The sequence below is a fragment of the Neofelis nebulosa genome, chromosome 9 (assembly GCF_028018385.1).
Source record: "Neofelis nebulosa isolate mNeoNeb1 chromosome 9, mNeoNeb1.pri, whole genome shotgun sequence".
In the NCBI taxonomy this organism is placed as follows: domain Eukaryota; kingdom Metazoa; phylum Chordata; class Mammalia; order Carnivora; family Felidae; genus Neofelis; species Neofelis nebulosa.
The window spans coordinates 22,249,224-22,265,290 of record NC_080790.1 but is presented as its reverse complement, the minus strand read 5'-3'; the positions used below and the strand labels follow the sequence as shown (position 1 = coordinate 22,265,290).

General features: G+C 41.0%; 1 protein-coding gene across 4 annotated transcripts; it reads left to right on the top strand.

Moving 5' to 3' along the window:
• Positions 1-29: 29 nt before the first annotated feature.
• SUPT7L (SPT7 like, STAGA complex subunit gamma) lies at positions 30-13,154 on the top strand. Of its 4 annotated transcripts, none has more exons than XM_058682889.1 (6): positions 30-302; positions 1,031-1,131; positions 1,762-2,368; positions 9,478-9,802; positions 10,829-11,066; positions 12,499-13,154. In XM_058682889.1, the coding sequence occupies exons 3-6, from the start codon at positions 1,956-1,958 to the stop codon at positions 12,759-12,761; spliced, it is 1,239 nt and encodes a 412-aa protein (XP_058538872.1). In that variant the 5' UTR covers positions 30-302; positions 1,031-1,131; positions 1,762-1,955; the 3' UTR covers positions 12,762-13,154. The 4 variants fall into 4 exon arrangements, with proteins under 4 accessions (XP_058538872.1, XP_058538871.1, XP_058538873.1 ...); XM_058682888.1 differs by having other exon boundaries at positions 30-327; XM_058682890.1 differs by lacking the exon at positions 1,031-1,131.
• The last annotated feature ends 2,913 nt before the right edge of the window (positions 13,155-16,067 follow it).

The window sequence follows — 16,067 nt, the reverse complement described above, 5'->3', positions numbered from 1 at the left end:
TAGCAATGACTTCCTGTGGCACAGCCAGCTTGAGCAGAAGCGCTTCCGGCAGCCTGGGACCACTAATCCAAAAGCCAGTCTTCCGGGCCTGGCGCGACCCTCGCCTCGGGCCTTTCCGAGTCGTATAGTCGCGCAGCCCAGCTCCTGCGAAGCGGCAGTGAATAGTGCCTCCGTCCAGGTCCAGACCTCCTCGTCTCCCGGCTGCTCCGGGCATCAGGAGACCCCAGGATCCTGTGATTGGCGCCTGTGCCTGCTGACCGTGACCGAGGAGCCCCGAGGGACCTGGACGTTCCTTGAGCTTGGTGCCTGTTCTTCGTCCTCTTTTCGGTGAAATTAAGGAAGAGGGCGATTTTTTGTGTGTCCCCTCATTGATCCGTTTCTTTGTTCATTCTTTTGTTTGTTTTCCAAAACCAGTTATTGAGACTGCATAGTGTAGTGGTTAAGAGCCTGACTGTCTGGATTGTCTCCCTCGGTCATTTGTGATATTGGGAAAGACAGTGGGCCTTAGCTTCCACCTTTAAAAACTGAAGTAGTTGGGAAAACCGAATCAAACAATAAAGTACATAGTAAGCGCTCACTAAATGCCGGGTATACTGTGTGCCAGATACGGTACAAAGATCATGGTTGTGGGAGATAGATGAGAGAATAAAATTGATTGAGATAAGTACTAGTTTAAATCCATGCCTAAATGCTGTGATGGAAACACCAGAAGTACTGTGAGAATATAATAAAGGGAGATTTACTGGGGAGATGATGGGGAGTGGTAACTTAACCTATACTTAAGAATGAATAAAAGTCTGCCAAGAATGTGGTGGGTGGCAGGGCATTTCTGGCAGATCACAACTTAAAGGGTCAATTTGTGGAAATACATGGGATTCTCAAGAAACTGAGTAGCATGATATATGTTAGAACTAGGGTAGTAATTTCCCTCTTTGTTATTTCACTGCACCAGGTCTGTGTCTCTAGAGCAGCCCTTTCTGCACATTTTTATATCAAAATAGTCTGTTTATATTTCTCTCCTTCACCTCAGGTCGGGGATCTGGCAGTGGTCTTTGTCTTCTTCCATAATGCGTGGCATTTGGTAAACATTTGTTCAGCTTGAAGAGACATATGGGCAATGAATCTGGAAAGGTGGGTTGAAGTCAGATTGCAAATTTTGATCAATGGTAAACCAAAGAATTCTGGCTGACTTTTTCCAATAGGTAATGAGAAGCCATTAGATCTGAGTTGTAATAAGAGTAAGTCTAGCAGCACTGGAGAATAGATTAGACACAAGGAGAGACTGGAGTAAGGGATGCCAATTAGGAGGCAGCAGAAATCACTCAGATTCTTCCCTATGTATGTCAGAAGTTCAATGCCTAAAACCATTTAGACTACTGGTCAATAAATTTTTCCACCAGGATCCATTGAAATATTGCTCATGTTTTTGACATACACAGAATAAGAACCACCTCTTCCTATCTTTACTCCCTTTTCTCCTACTGATTCAGGACAGATGTGTCAAGATACTCTGAGAAATATTCCAGGTGTCATTTAAGTATCTTGCCTTGCAAATTGCTCAAGATTGGGCACGATGATAGTTCTAGTAATGAGTTAGTGGGGTGAGATGGAAAACACGGACACTAGAGCGCCCAATACTATTGCAGCTGTTAGTCTCCTAATGACCCAAATGCCACCTATGGCTCAGTCCAGTAGGAATTGTCATTGTGTGTGACTGTGGTGACTGGCATCTAACAGTTGTATCTCTCTTAATTTCTTCAGGGAGAACGTCTTTGGTCCTACAGCGTTGCTGACACTGACATATTCTAAGTCGTGTTGAACAGCCTACTTTTTATGTCAATAACTGGCCAGACTTCATATTTTTCTACTACAGAAGCCTATAAGAGATTTAAGACTTAAGAACACTGCTTTTGGTTATCAATACATTTAACGTGAAAGTTCTTTCTTATTCCAAAATGTTGAGATACTGGGGAGAGATACCAATCTCATCAAGCCAGACCAACAGGAGTTCCTTTGATTTACTCCCACGGGAGTTCCGTCTTGTGGAAGTCCATGACCCACCCCTGCATCAACCCTCAGCCAATAAGCCCAAGCCCCCAACTATGCTGGACATCCCGTCAGAGCCATGCAGCCTCACCATCCATACCATTCAGCTGATCCAGCACAACAGACGTCTGCGCAACCTCATTGCCACAGCTCAGGCCCAGAGTCAGCAGCAGACAGAAGGCGTAAAGACTGAAGAGAATGAACCTCTTCCCTCTTGCCCTGGGTCACCTCCTCTTCCTGATGACCTCCTGCCTTTAGACTGTAAGAATCCCAATGCACCATTCCAGATTCGGCACAGTGATCCAGAGAGTGACTTTTATCGGTAAGACAAGGCTTTGCTCTATTTTACTTTTCTCAAAACATCTGCACAACACTGTTCAGCATGTAATAGCATTCCTGTGAAGAAACTGAGGATAAGAGTAATTGACATGGCCAAAGTTGCTCAGGTAATTAGTAGGAAGTCTAAGACTTGAACTGATCTTCAAATCCAGAATCTGTATCTTTTATTTATTTTTTTTTTTTAAGTTTATTTATTTATTTATTTTGAGAAAGAGCACACGCAGGGGAGGAGCAGAGAGAGAATCCCAGGTAGGCTTCATGCAGTCAGTGTACAGAGCCTGACAACGGGGCTCGAATTCAAGAATTTGAGTTTAACCGACTGAGCCAAACAGCCTCCCCTGCATCTTTTATTTTTGAGGTAACAAATATTTGAGTGCTTATTCTATACCAGCCACTTTGCTAGGAGCAAGGAACTACCCCAGTATGTGAAAGAAGCCATGGCCTCACAATCCACAGAGTGTAGTCTTTCTATTTCATTTAAAATGTATATTATGGATTTAGCTCAGTGTTTTAAAATTTAGGTTCATGGACTTATTCTCATATTCTCAGGAATCCATTAAGTTTTATGTAAGATGTTTAAATTGTGTACAGTTGACCCTTGAACAACACCAGTTTGAACTGTGCAGGCCCACTTACATGTGGATGTTTTTACAGAACAGTACTGTAGATGTATTTTCTCTTCCTTATGGTTTTCTTGGTAACATTTTCTTTTCTGTAGCTTACTTTATTGTAAGAACATAGTATATAATACATATACAAAATATGTGTCAATTGACTCTATGTTATCACTAAGGCTTCCAGTTAATAGCAGGCTATTAGTCATTGGGGTGCCTGGCTGGCCTAGTCAGAAGAGCATGTGACTCTTGATCTCAGGGTCGTGAGTTTGAACTCTGTGTTGGGTATAGAGATTACTAAAAAGAAGTTAATAAATAAATATTAAAAAAATAGTAAACCATTAATCATTAACTTTTGGGGGAGTCAAAGCTATATGCAGATTCTCTACTTCATGGCGGGGGCGGGGGGTTGGCACCCCTAACTCCCACATTGTTCATGGATCAACTGTATTTTCACTTTGATAACATCATTTAAGAAATAATATAAAAATGTTCTTGGGGCGCCTGGGTGGCACAGTCGGTTAAGCGTCCGACTTCAGCCAGGTCACGATCTCACGGTCCGTGAGTTCGAGCCCCGCGTCAGGCTCTGGGCTGATGGCTCGGAGCCTGGAGCCTGTTTCCGATTCTGTGTCTCCCTCTCTCTCTGCCCCTCCCCCGTTCATGCTCTGTCTCGCTCTGTCCCAAAAATAAATTAAAAACGTTGAAAAAAAAAATTAAAAAAAAAAAATGTTCTTGATCCTTGTTATTCAAAACCTGGGCGGAGACTAACAGCATCAACATCACCTGGGAGCTTGTTAGAAGTTCAGAATCTCAGGGCCTACATAGCCTGCTGAATCAGAATCTTCATTTTAACAAGATCTCCAGAAGATTCGTGTGTATATTTAAGTTTGAGAAGCCCTATTCCAAGACCTCTGAATGACTGCCTTATAACCTAATGCTACTACTAGGTTTCAGTGTGTAAGTTTGCATTTGGCGCGAAATAATTACTTTTTGTTTTCATTTTGAAGTTTGTCAGACCAAAGAAAAGTTTAAATGATAGTACAGGAGGGGCGCCTGGGTAGGTCAGTTGGTTAAGCATCCGACTTCGGCTCAGGTCATGATCTCATTGTTTGTGGGTTTGAACCCCACAGCAGACTCTGTGCTGACAGCTCAGAGCCTGGAGCCTGCTTCAGATTCTGTGTCTCCCTCTCCCTCTGCCCCTCCCCCACTCACACTCTGACTGTCTCCCTCTCTCAAATATAAATAAACATGAAAAAAATTTTAAATAGTACAAAAAATGCCCAAATACTCCTTACCAGGATTTACCAATTGTTAACATTTTGCTACATTTGGGGCGCCTGGGTGGCTCAGTCGGTTAAGCGGCCGACTTCGGCTCAGGTCATGATCTCGCGGTCCGTGAGTTCAAGCCCCGCGTCGGGCTCTGTGCTGATAGCTCAGAGCCTGGAGCCTGTTTCCGATTCTGTGTCTCCCTCTCTCTGACCCTCCCCCGTTCATGCTCTGTCTCTCTCTGTCTCAAAAATAAATAAACGTTAAAAAAAAAAAAAATTAAAAAAAAAAAACATTTTGCTACATTTATTTTCTCTCACATATGTATAAATGTGTATACACACATAAATATATATATAATATATACACATACACACTTTTTTTGTCAAATATTTTAAAGCTGCACATATCCCAATATTTTACCCCTTAATTCTTAAGCATTCTTTCACCTCTAAATTCTTCACCTTATCCTAAGAATAAGGAAAATTTCCTATGTGATTTCAATACTATTATCACACCAAAGTAAATGAACACTAAGTAAATAATATAAGCCCAGTTTAGATTACTCCAGTTCTCCAAAATACCTTTTGTAGATATATTTTTCCCTAATCCAGAACCTAACAAAGATTCATGCATTGCCTTTGGTTGTTTTTTTTAATTTATTTTTTTATTTTTTAAAAAAATTATTTTTTCAACGTTTATTTATTTTTGAGACAGAGAGAGACAGAGCATGAACAGGGGAGGGGCAGAGACAGAGGGAGACACAGAATCTGAAACAGGCTGCAGGCTCTGAGCTGTCAGCACAGAGCCCGAAGCGGGGCTCGAACTCACGGGCCGTGAGATCATGACCTGAGCCGAAGTCGGACGCTTAACCGACCAAGCCACCCAGGCACCCCTGCCTTTGGTTGTTTAGTGTCTTTTAAAGCAGAATAGCTTCCTCTTTAAAAAAAAAAAAAAAAAAAAAAAAAAAAAAAGCAATTTAAATCTTTTTTAAGAGTTCAGGTCATTTAGAATATAGAATGTCCCACTCACTGGATTTGCTGATTATTACCTCGAGATTAGATTCAGGTTAAATATGTGTTTAGCTAAAAAAAAAAAAAAAAACCAACCCCATAAATAATACTGCATATTACTCATTGCATGTGCTTATTGATGATAATAGTTACTACTATTTTAATTGTCCCAAATTAATGAGAAAACAGAAATAGGCTTAATAAGTAAGGGTTGCAGTTGGGCCAGATGGAGACCAGATGATGTCCTGGGGCACTGTATAATCGAAGGTTCTAAAGTCCTAGGAATAGTGAAAACTGTCATTACATGCATGGCACAAGAAAACTTGCTCTGTGGTGATCAGTACCCTATTGACATTTTGAAAGCAGTTTAGCTTTAACAAAATTATGTTGTTCATCATATTAAATTGATGCTGTTACTTATTTTTAACTTAAATTTTTTTTTTTAATTTAGAGAGTGAGAGAGAGAGAGAGAGAGAGTAGGGGGGTGGGGCAAAGGGAGAGAGAAAGAGATAGAGAATCTCACACAGGCTCCACACTCAGCACAGAGCCTGATGCAGGACTCAATCCCCTGAGACCATGACCTGACCTGAAATCAAGACTCGGATGTTCAACTGACTGAACCACTCAGGTGCCCGATGCTATTATTTAGAATTCTGTAGTTGTGTGTAAAACTTCTAATTTTTTTTTCTTTTTCAAGTTTTTTTTTTTTTTTTAATTTTTAAATATTTATTTAGTTTTGAGAGAGAGACAGAGTATGAGCAGAGAGAGGCAGAGAGAGAGGGACACACAAAATCCGAAGTAGGATCAGGCTCCCAGCTGTCAGCCCAGAGCCCAGTGTGGGTCTTGAACTCACGAACCATGAGATCATGACCTGAGCCAAAGTCAGACGCCTAACCGACTAAGCCACCCAGGTATCCCTCAAGTTTTTATTTAAATTCCAGTTAGTTAACATACAGGGTAATATTAGTTTCAGGTGTAGGATTTAGTGATTCATCACTTACATACAACACCCCGTGCTCATCACAAGTGCCCTCCTTAATACCTATCACCCATTTAACCCATCCCCCTGCCCACCTCTCCTCCAGCAGCCCTCAGTTTGTTCTCTATAGTTAAGAGTCTGTTTTCTGGTTTGCCTCTCTTTTTTTCCCCTATATTCATCTATATGTTTCGTAAATTCCACATATGAGTGAAATCATACGGTATTTGTGACCTCTTTCACTCAGCATAATACTCTCTAGTACTATTCATGTCATTGCAAACAGCAAGATTTCATTTTTTATGGCTGAGAAATAGTCCACTATAGATATGTAATATATCTATATTATGTATGTATATAATACATATATATCATGTGTATATATTTTATATATATATATATGTATATATATGTCTTCTTTATCCATTCCTCAGTCGATGGACATTTGGGCTCTTTCCATAATTTGGCTATTGTTGATAATTCTGCTATAAACATCAGGGTGCATGTATCCTTTTAACTCTTCAAATCAGTATTTTTGTATCCTTTGGGTAAATACCTAGTAGTGCAATTGCTAGGTCGTAGGGTAATTCTTTTTAACTTACTGAGGAACCTCTATACTATCTTCCAAAGCGGGCTGCACCAGTTTGCATTCCCATCAACAGTGTTCAGAGTGTTCCCTTTTCTCCATATCCTCGCCAACATCTCTTGTTTTCTGTGTTGTTAATTTTAGCCGTTCTGACAGGTGTGAGGTGATATCTCATTGTACTTTTGATTTGTATTTCCCTGATGATGACTGACGTCGAGCATCTTTTCATGTGTCTGTTAGCCGTCTGTATGTCTTCTTGGGAAAAATGTCTATTCATGTCCTCTGCCGATTTTTAACTGGATTGTTTGGTTTTGGGTGTTGAGTTTTATAAGTTCTTTATATAGATTTTGGATGGATACTAACCCTTTATCAGATGTCATTTGCAAATATGCAATATTCTGAAATATTCTCCCATTCTGAAGGTTGCCTTTTAGTTTTGTTGTTTCTTGTTGTTGTTCAGCAGCTTTTTATCTTGATGAAGTCCTAATAGTTTATTTTTGCTTTTGTTTCTTTGCCTCAGGAGATGTATCTAGTAAGAAGTTGCTACGGCCAATGTCAAAGATGTTATACTGCCTGTGTTCTCCTCTAGGATTTTGATGGTTTCCTGTCTCACAGTTAGGTCTTTTCATCCATTTTGAATTTATTTTTGTATATGGTGTAAGAAAGTGGTCCAGTTTTCCCAACACCATTTGTTGAAGACACTGTCTTTTTTTCCATTGGATATTCTTTCATGTTTTGTCAAAGATTCGTTGACCATCTAGTTGTGGATCCATTTCTGGGTTTTCTGTTCAGTTCCGTTGATCTCTGTTTCCATTTTTGTGCCAGTACCATACTGTCTTCATCACTACATCTTTGTAATATAACTTGAAGTCTGGAATTGTGATCCTCTGGCTTGGCTTGGCTTTTCTTTTTGAAGATTGCTTTGGCTATTGAGGGTCTTTTTTAGGATTTTAGAATTATTTTGTTCTAGCTCTGTGAAAAATGCTGGTGGTATTTTGATAGGGATTGCATTAAATGTGTAGTTTGCTTAGCGTAGTATAGGGATTTTAATAATATTTGTTCTTCCAATCTCAAACTTCTGATTTTAATTGTTAGGAAGAGCTGTAACCATCAGAAGCTTATAACTAGTTTGTTTTATACATACTTAAGAAACTGTTTAATAGAAATAATTTGCATCAGCTATGGGGGTGCTAAAAAAATTATTGTCCTTTGAAATAAGTCCATGCATTACTCAAATAAAGCAATACTGGTTTAGCTATTTATTAGGTACTTCTGAGCCTTTAGCTTTTGGCCTAGGGAGCCTGGCCATGGGAAATGATGGTGGAAATAGTAAATGAAAAGTTATTTCGCAGTTGGTTTTATTTTCCAGCTATTATGTGGATTGCAGTAGTTGCTTCTGAGCAGATGATAGTAAAGTGGGTGGATAGCTCCTCAAGCCCCCTTGTACAGCACATGGGGACACATGCCAAGTCTGTACCTTATTTTATCCATTTACTTCCTTTGTCAGAGGGAGACAGAAGATAGGAATTTTATATTTTTCTAAGTAATTAGAAGTTTGCTAGAAGTTATTTTTAGGAGACCAGGCAGCTTTTTTAAGTTGTTTTTTTTTTGTTTGTTTGTTTGTTTTTCAGATTAAGATCTCTACAGGGGTGCCTGGGTGGCTCAGTGGGTGAAGCATCCGACCCTGGATTTTGACTCAGGTCATGATCCTAGAGTCGTGGGATTGAGCCCCGCATCGGGCTCCATGCTAAGTGTGTAGGCTGCTTGGTATTCTCTCTTTCTCCCCCTGCCCTTCTCCCTCACTCGTGCTCTCTCTCTCGCTCTCTCTCTGGCTCTCTCTCTCAGACAATTACTTAATTTAATTTAATTTAAAAAAAGATTTCTACAGCAGTGATTAGGACAAAATGGTGTATTATGAAGAACATATTATATATGCTGCCAAAGCAAGCACAGTATTATGAAGAACATAGGATCTGAAGTTAGAAGCTCAACCTCTTGATAATACCTGTACAACTTCTGGCAGGTCAGCCCCTCTGAACCTCAATTTCCTCACCTGCCAAATGGGAATAATAGGGACCCTACCCATTTCTTTACACAGGGTAGGATAAAAATGCTTTGGAGACTGTATGTATTTTAAATTGTTTTTGTAAAATTGAGTTGCTTTCCCAGTTTCACAAATGGTCTATTTTAGTTGTAGAAGAATCTCCTAATTGGGACTGTGAATTTCTGAAAGTCCATTTATCACCCAGCATATGAGGAAACTATGTTGTGGGGAAATAACTAGAGCACCACTGAGCAGTATCTCAGCTCTAGTGTTAAATTTTATTATCTCCTACAAATGATCAATATCAGGATGGTAAAAGGAAGCTTCCTATTTACCTGACACTCTTTTATATTGTTTGTCATAGACACGTATTGCCTATTAAAGCTTTGTGTACTTGGAGGAGCTCAGAGATGACTGTGAGTTGTTGAGACCTGCGCTGGCCGCAGCAAGATGAAACTGGGCTCTGTAATCTGCATAGAATCCCCTAGAAAGCTGGGCCAGCGGCTTGACCGAAATTATAAAACTCCTAGGGAAACAGGACAGGTTACCCCTGTGCGAGAGCACTGATAACATTGCCATGTGTCCCCTTTCAGTGGGAAGGGGGAACCTGTGACGGAACTCAGCTGGCACTCCTGTCGGCAGCTCCTTTACCAGGCAGTGGCCACAATCCTGGCCCACGCAGGCTTTGAGTGTGCTAATGAAAGTGTCCTGGAGACCCTCACTGATGTGGCACACGAGTACTGCCTTAAATTCACCAAGTTGCTGCGCTTCGCTGTGGATCGGGAGGCCCGGCTGGGGCAGACTCCTTTCCCTGACGTTATGGAGCAAGTATTCCATGAAGTGGGCATTGGCAGTGTGCTCTCCCTCCAGAAGTTCTGGCAGCACCGCATCAAGGACTATCACAGTTACATGCTACAGGTGAGGTGACCCCATGAGAAGTGGGTAAAAGTGTATAATGTAGGGGTGTTAGCAGGATCCCACAACACTTACCCTAGAGAGCAGGGTACAGGGTCTTGGAACAGAGTGGACTTGACATGCTCTCCTCCTGGCCCTGGCTGTGTTCCATCGGCCTCATCGCTGACCTGGCCAGACCCAGGGGCCTTCTTTAGCCAATGAGTGGCTCCATTTAGTGATCACACTTCCTCTGGAAGAAATTATACACGGGTATGTAGAGTTTGAGAGAATGTGGTTAGCATGCTTTATTCATCAGATGTTTATTGAGTCCTATTTTGAGTCAGGCACTGTGGGATACAACAGTGAACAAGTTCTTTCAGCTTGTATTCTTGAGAGGGAAACAAAAACAAGTAAATAAATAATGATCAAAACAATTTCAGCTGGCATTAAGTGCTGTGAAAAACAGAACCAAACAGAATGAGATGATACTGCCCAAGGGTGGAAGAGGGGGCAGAGATACCATTTTGGGTTAGAACCAGAAATATCTAATCTCTTTAACCTATGTGGCCTTAAGTCATTTGTTCACTGTTTTGTTTTTCCCAAATCTAAAATATGATAAGGACTTTTTAACACCCAACAAAAAAGTCTTTGCTAAGCAATTCAGATTTCCTACACCATTCATTATCCACCTAGGGTGCATATGTCAACAGTTTTTACAGACAAAAATATAATCTTTTGTCCCCATTCTGATTTATCTCTAACAAAACCTCTTTTGCCTTTGTGTAGCTTAATTAATGACACACAAAGTCTCTGCAAACAACTTTTCTTTACATGTCTCTGTCATTTACAAATGCAAACTCAACACCTTACACAAATTCCTTCCATGTGTCAACTATGCTCAAAAAAAAAAAAAGTAAAAAAAATTTCCTTCCATCAGCAGTGGTTGCTTTATTCATACTCACATGATGTTTTTTCCATGGGATGCCACAAGCTGACTATCCACCTTGCTTTTAACATTCCTTTGGAAAAATGACTCTTGCTTGCCAACAGATTAGTAAGCAACTATCTGAGGAGTATGAAAGGATTGTCAATCCTGAGAAGGCCACAGAGGACACTAAACCTGTAAAGATCAAGGAAGAACCTGTAAGTGACATCACCTTCCCCGTCAGTGAGGAGCTGGAGGCTGACCTTACTTCTGGAGACCAGTCACTGCCCATGGGAGTCCTCGGGGCTCAGAGTGAGCGCTTCCCATCTAACCTGGAGGTCGAGGCTTCGCCACAGGCTTCAAGTAAGAGAAATCAACCGACTCTGATTCTGGGAGATCTGCCAATCTCAGCACCCTGCATTTTGGAATCAAACTCTGGAGATGGGAGGAAAAAAAAGTGTGGGCGGCAGGAGATTGGAAAGTCTAAAAACAAATACAGCCTCATTGATCTAGTGATACCAACATTCTTTTCTTTGTAATCAGTGAAGGGAGGACTAACACAACTGTACAGGCATTATTTAAAATCATTCCAAGTTAGGATATAGATTCAATATGTGTTATCCTATTGATTGCCAGAGTTAATTTAGCTGACCCATATGGGTGGGCAGATGCCCCCTTTATCACTTAGTATGCTGTACTGTTTTTTCCTGATGCTTCTACTCATTAGACAACTTCCAGATTAAATAGAGGAATGTTAATTGCTCAAGGCTGTTTGAATAGTTGGGCTTCCTTGCTAGAGTGCTCCCAATAAATTGTAGCTGAAAGGGATTGAAATAGGGCTATCCAGTTAGAGGTGCCTGCTTCTTCCAGACTCTGTGATCACCTTAGGAACCAGGATGAGCAATTCTTAAGTTAGGTAGATTGCAAATTAGTCGAGATACTCACTGTTGTTTTTTTTTTTTTTTACAAATATAAATGGCCATTTCATCAATGCACAAATCCTAAACAGAATTAGGCCACATCGTTTTAGGTGTTGAGCAGAGAACTTTCACCATGGAAGAAGTAATAACCACAGTGTTGCTAGAACACAGACAGGAGGGCCGAAGAGAAATTGTTGCAGACTTAGGAACCATGTCTCTTTTCAGCATTCTGGGAACTGCTGCCAGCATTTTGTAGTGATCACTAAGTTCATAATATGAGAGAGGACCAGGGACTCAAAAGGCAGGAAAATAGGACAGCTTTATAGAAGGAAGGAAAGAAACAATACCTGAACAAGAAGGCAACAAGGCACAACGAGGTTGTGCCTGCCTTTGGGCCATGAGACAGGGAATCTTTGTACATGTGTAGTTTTACTTCCCTGGTTTAGGGAAAATGGGAGGGTGGGTGAGGTGGGGTAAAGGAGAGTAGAGGAAGTGGAAAGGAAAATATTCAGAATTGGTAGTTTGTTTTTTAATTTTTATTTTTGAGAGAGAGAGAGAGAGAGAGAGCGCTAGAAGGTGATTGGGGAGGGATAGAGGGAGGGAGAGAGAGAATCCTAAGCAGGCTCAATGTGGGGCTCGAACCCACAAATCATGAGATCATGATCTGAGCCAAAATTAAGAGTCAGCCACTTAACTAAGCCACCACCCAGGCACCCCTGGAGCTGGTAGCTTTTTGAACAGAAGATAACAACCATATTCTCCAGCCAGGCAGAATCAGAGTAAAAACTGAGCTTAAAGGCTGCCCTGGGTAAAACATTTGTTTTGCTGTGTTCCAGCCTTGGCTTACTACTAGTTGTGTGTTCTTCCATTGCTAGGCACGGAGGTAAATGCTTCCCCTCTTTGGAATCTGGCCCATGTGAAAATGGAGCCTCAAGAGAGTGAAGAAGGCAACGTCTCTGGGCATGGTGTGCTGGGCAGTGATGTCTTCGAGGAGCCCATGTCCGGGATGAGTGAAGCTGGAATCCCCCAGAGCCCCGATGACTCAGACAGCAGCTATGGTTCCCACTCCACTGATAGCCTCATGGGGTCCTCCCCTGTTTTCAACCAGCGTTGCAAGAAGAGGATGAGGAAAATATGAAAGGAAAAGGGGAGATGTTCTGTCCAGATCCATAAGACCCAACAGAAAACCTTGATGTATTCAAATATTTCCATAAAAGGGGATTTGACTCTTACTCTCAACCACAGAGCAATTTCTGGCTTTCAGTGGAGATGGATTTAACGAAACAAGTTTGCATTTTACTTTTACATCCAGTTTTGTTGTTTTCCACAACGAAGCCATCTTTTACAGACCGTTCATGACACTGGGATGATAATCATCAGAGCACTGTCCCTGTCATCCTTACCATTGCACAGCTAAGAAGTACATACTGGTTGGCCCTGTACTGCACGGATATTGTACAGATTGAGATTGTTATCAGACCTCCAAGCTGTGCTTGCAAAGACTCACAAGTAAATATATGCTGATATATCAGTTTTTTCACTGAACTTGCTTCACTTTGGGGTCGAATCACTGGGAACCCGGTACTAAAACCTAACAGAAAATAGCTAATCCCCTTTTTAGTGGTCTTTTTTGAACAGTTTTTGCTGCCCATGAGGTCTCCTGAACCCAGGGGTGTGTGGTGCTTCTTTGGCAGCCGTGTTTCATCCACGTTGCTTTTTTTTTTTTTTTCCTTTAGGGAAAAAAAAAAATTTTAACATTTATTTATTATTGAGAGACAGAGAAAGATAGAGCATGAGTATGGAAGGGGCAGAGAGAGGGAGAGACACAGAATCCGAAGCAGGCTCCAGGCTCCAAGCTGTCAGCACAGAGCCCAACACAGGGCTCGAACTCACAAACCACAAGATCATGACCCAACCCAAAGCCAGATGCTCAACCGACTGAGCCACCCAGGTACCCCTCCTTTTTCCTTTTAATCTCTGCCCCCAAAATGGGGCTCGAACTCACGACCCCAAGATCACGGGTCACATGCTCTACCAAAAGCAGGCACCCTTCTCCTTCTTTAGACTTACTCCATCTACCCTCATCCTTTTTTTGTCATTTTCTCATTTCCATGCAGCTTTTAAAAATATTTCACCATGTACTTTTCAGTTGTTTTCTTATCTTTATTGGGAATGAAGTAAACATGACCTGTCCAAGGACAGACTTGCACGGATTCCATTTGTTGCATCTACTTGGCCATCAGAGGACAGCAGTCCTTCCTTTGCCAGAATTCCACATCTGCATTGTGTTGCTACTGGACGGGCAGCCTCCAAAATAACAATAGTATACACATCTTTCTCCTTTACATCATGTCCTCAACTTTACATTATTAACTCACCCATCACAGTATTGCCCTGCCTGGCATCTAAAAGTCTCAATATTTATTAAGTGAATGATTACCACTGGAATAATTAGGAGTAATTGGCAAATGTGTGGTTTTTGCCTTGGTAATGGGTGCTGGTATGTTAAATCCTGCTGAAATTTTTTTTTTGGGTACAGTCTTTTGAAATTTACCACATTCTTTTAATAGGGACCAAAATCAAGGCATGGCTTTAATTAGTACATTATTGAATGCCTTAAATGTCCCAGGTGCTGAGAATAAAAATGAATGCAACAGCAGTAAAATGAGGTTATAAACTATCAGGTAACTTACAAATTTGCTAACTGTACAACCCTTAGCATGCTTATCTAAACTCCTATTCCAGACTCAGTTACCTTCACTTTCCCCTATTTATGAAAGTAGACATCAAGCAGTTTCCATAAAGTAGCCATCTAGTATTTAATCCATTCAATTAGCAAGCATTTATTGAGCAACTGTTATGTACTGGTTCCTGTGCAAGAGATACAGAGATGAGTAAGACTGTGTCCCTGTCCTTATGGAGCTTTCAGACAAGTTATTTTTTAAAGAAGTACTCAAAGGCGCTAAGCAGAAAAACCAAATACATTGTTTGCTTTGTAAATGTTTTCCTCTTGAACAGGTTCAAAATTTTTTTTTAACGTTTTATTTTTTACATTTATCATGCCACGAATTCATAGGGAATGGGCTCCAGCAGCTCATGCTTCTTTCCATTCGTTCAAAGTGTACTTCTCTGGGTGGGGCAGGCTGGCACTTCAGCTGAATCCAAATACCTTTTTCTTTGGCTTCCTTCTTTTCCTGATCATTTGCCTTCACACGTTTCAGGAAGCTCTCTGAAGAATTAGTATGTACAATCCCCTTTCGCAAGAACCTTGCCCTTGTTTACAACAATGGCAGCAGCATACTGGGCAACACTGTAGACTTTTCCAGTTTTGCCACGCTAAAATTTGTGGGGTGTTCCTTTTTGAATAGTGCCTATTCCCTTGAGGTCCACAATATCACCTTTCTTATAGATTTGCATGTTATGTGGCCAAAGAACAACTCCATGCTTTCTAAAAGGCCTAGAGAACATATGGCAGGTACCACTCCTCTTTCCCTTTGTGTTGGTCATTTTGAAAATTACTGGAAGATGGCAGTTCTGCTATGTTCAAATTATAGACCTATATAGGTCTATACTCTATAGGTATAGAATACTGAAATTGATACTTAATGGCAAAATAAAATATTTTTACTTTTAGAACGTTTAAATTGGAGAATAAGCACCAGATGGTCAAGGTTAGGGTACTCTTAATAAAGCAGGTCATTTTGTACATACCTGAGATTTTCCTGGCCTAGAACTGTCACAGGCTATTTGAGTTAGAGCAGTGGTTCTCAAACTTAAATGCATGGGAATCCCCTGGAGGACTTATTAAAACAGATTTCTGGGTCCCACCCCCACAGTTTCTGATTGAGGTCTTGAGTGTTGTATTTCTAACAATTTCCCGGGTAATGCTGATGCTTCTGGTCCACTGGCCACACTTGAGAACCACTGAATCAGAATGCAGATTAGGCAGGGATAAAATTCCTTAAAGGAAATGCACTATGTTTTATATTAATAGGAAGAATGTACAAGCAGGGCAAACCTTACCACGGCTACTATGTATGGAATGTGCACCTGACCCAAATCCATGGCCTTTGATGAAATCACCAAGGATACTTTAAAGTACAATACAGGGGCACCTGGGTGGCTCAGCTGGTTAAGAGTCCTACTCTTGATCTCAGTTCAGGTCTTAATCTCTGGGTTGGGAGTTCAAGCCTCGCACTGGGCTCCGTGCGGTGCATGAAACCTACTTTAAAAAATATATAAATTTTAAAAATAAAGTACAATACAAACAGCCTGGCTCTGTACCTGGTTACTAGGTATGTATACACAGGAGGCTTTAGTAAACATCCCTCTTTACTGAGACAGGTTTGGACAGGTGGCTTTAAACCTCTGTGTTGAACAAAAGTGAACCTATGTGCAATTATATAATTTTCTTATTTGAAATTATGATAGGGTTACAACAAAA

Bases quoted from the DNA above. Each gene is read 5' to 3' on its own strand.
- SUPT7L (XM_058682890.1), top strand. From the start codon at position 1,956: ATGTTGAGATACTGGGGAGAGATACCAATCTCATCAAGCCAGACCAAC. The intron at 2,369-9,477 runs GTAAGACAAGGC...GTCCCCTTTCAG, and splicing joins CCAGAGAGTGACTTTTATCG to TGGGAAGGGGGAACCTGTGA. The intron at 9,803-10,828 runs GTGAGGTGACCC...GCTTGCCAACAG, and splicing joins ATCACAGTTACATGCTACAG to ATTAGTAAGCAACTATCTGA.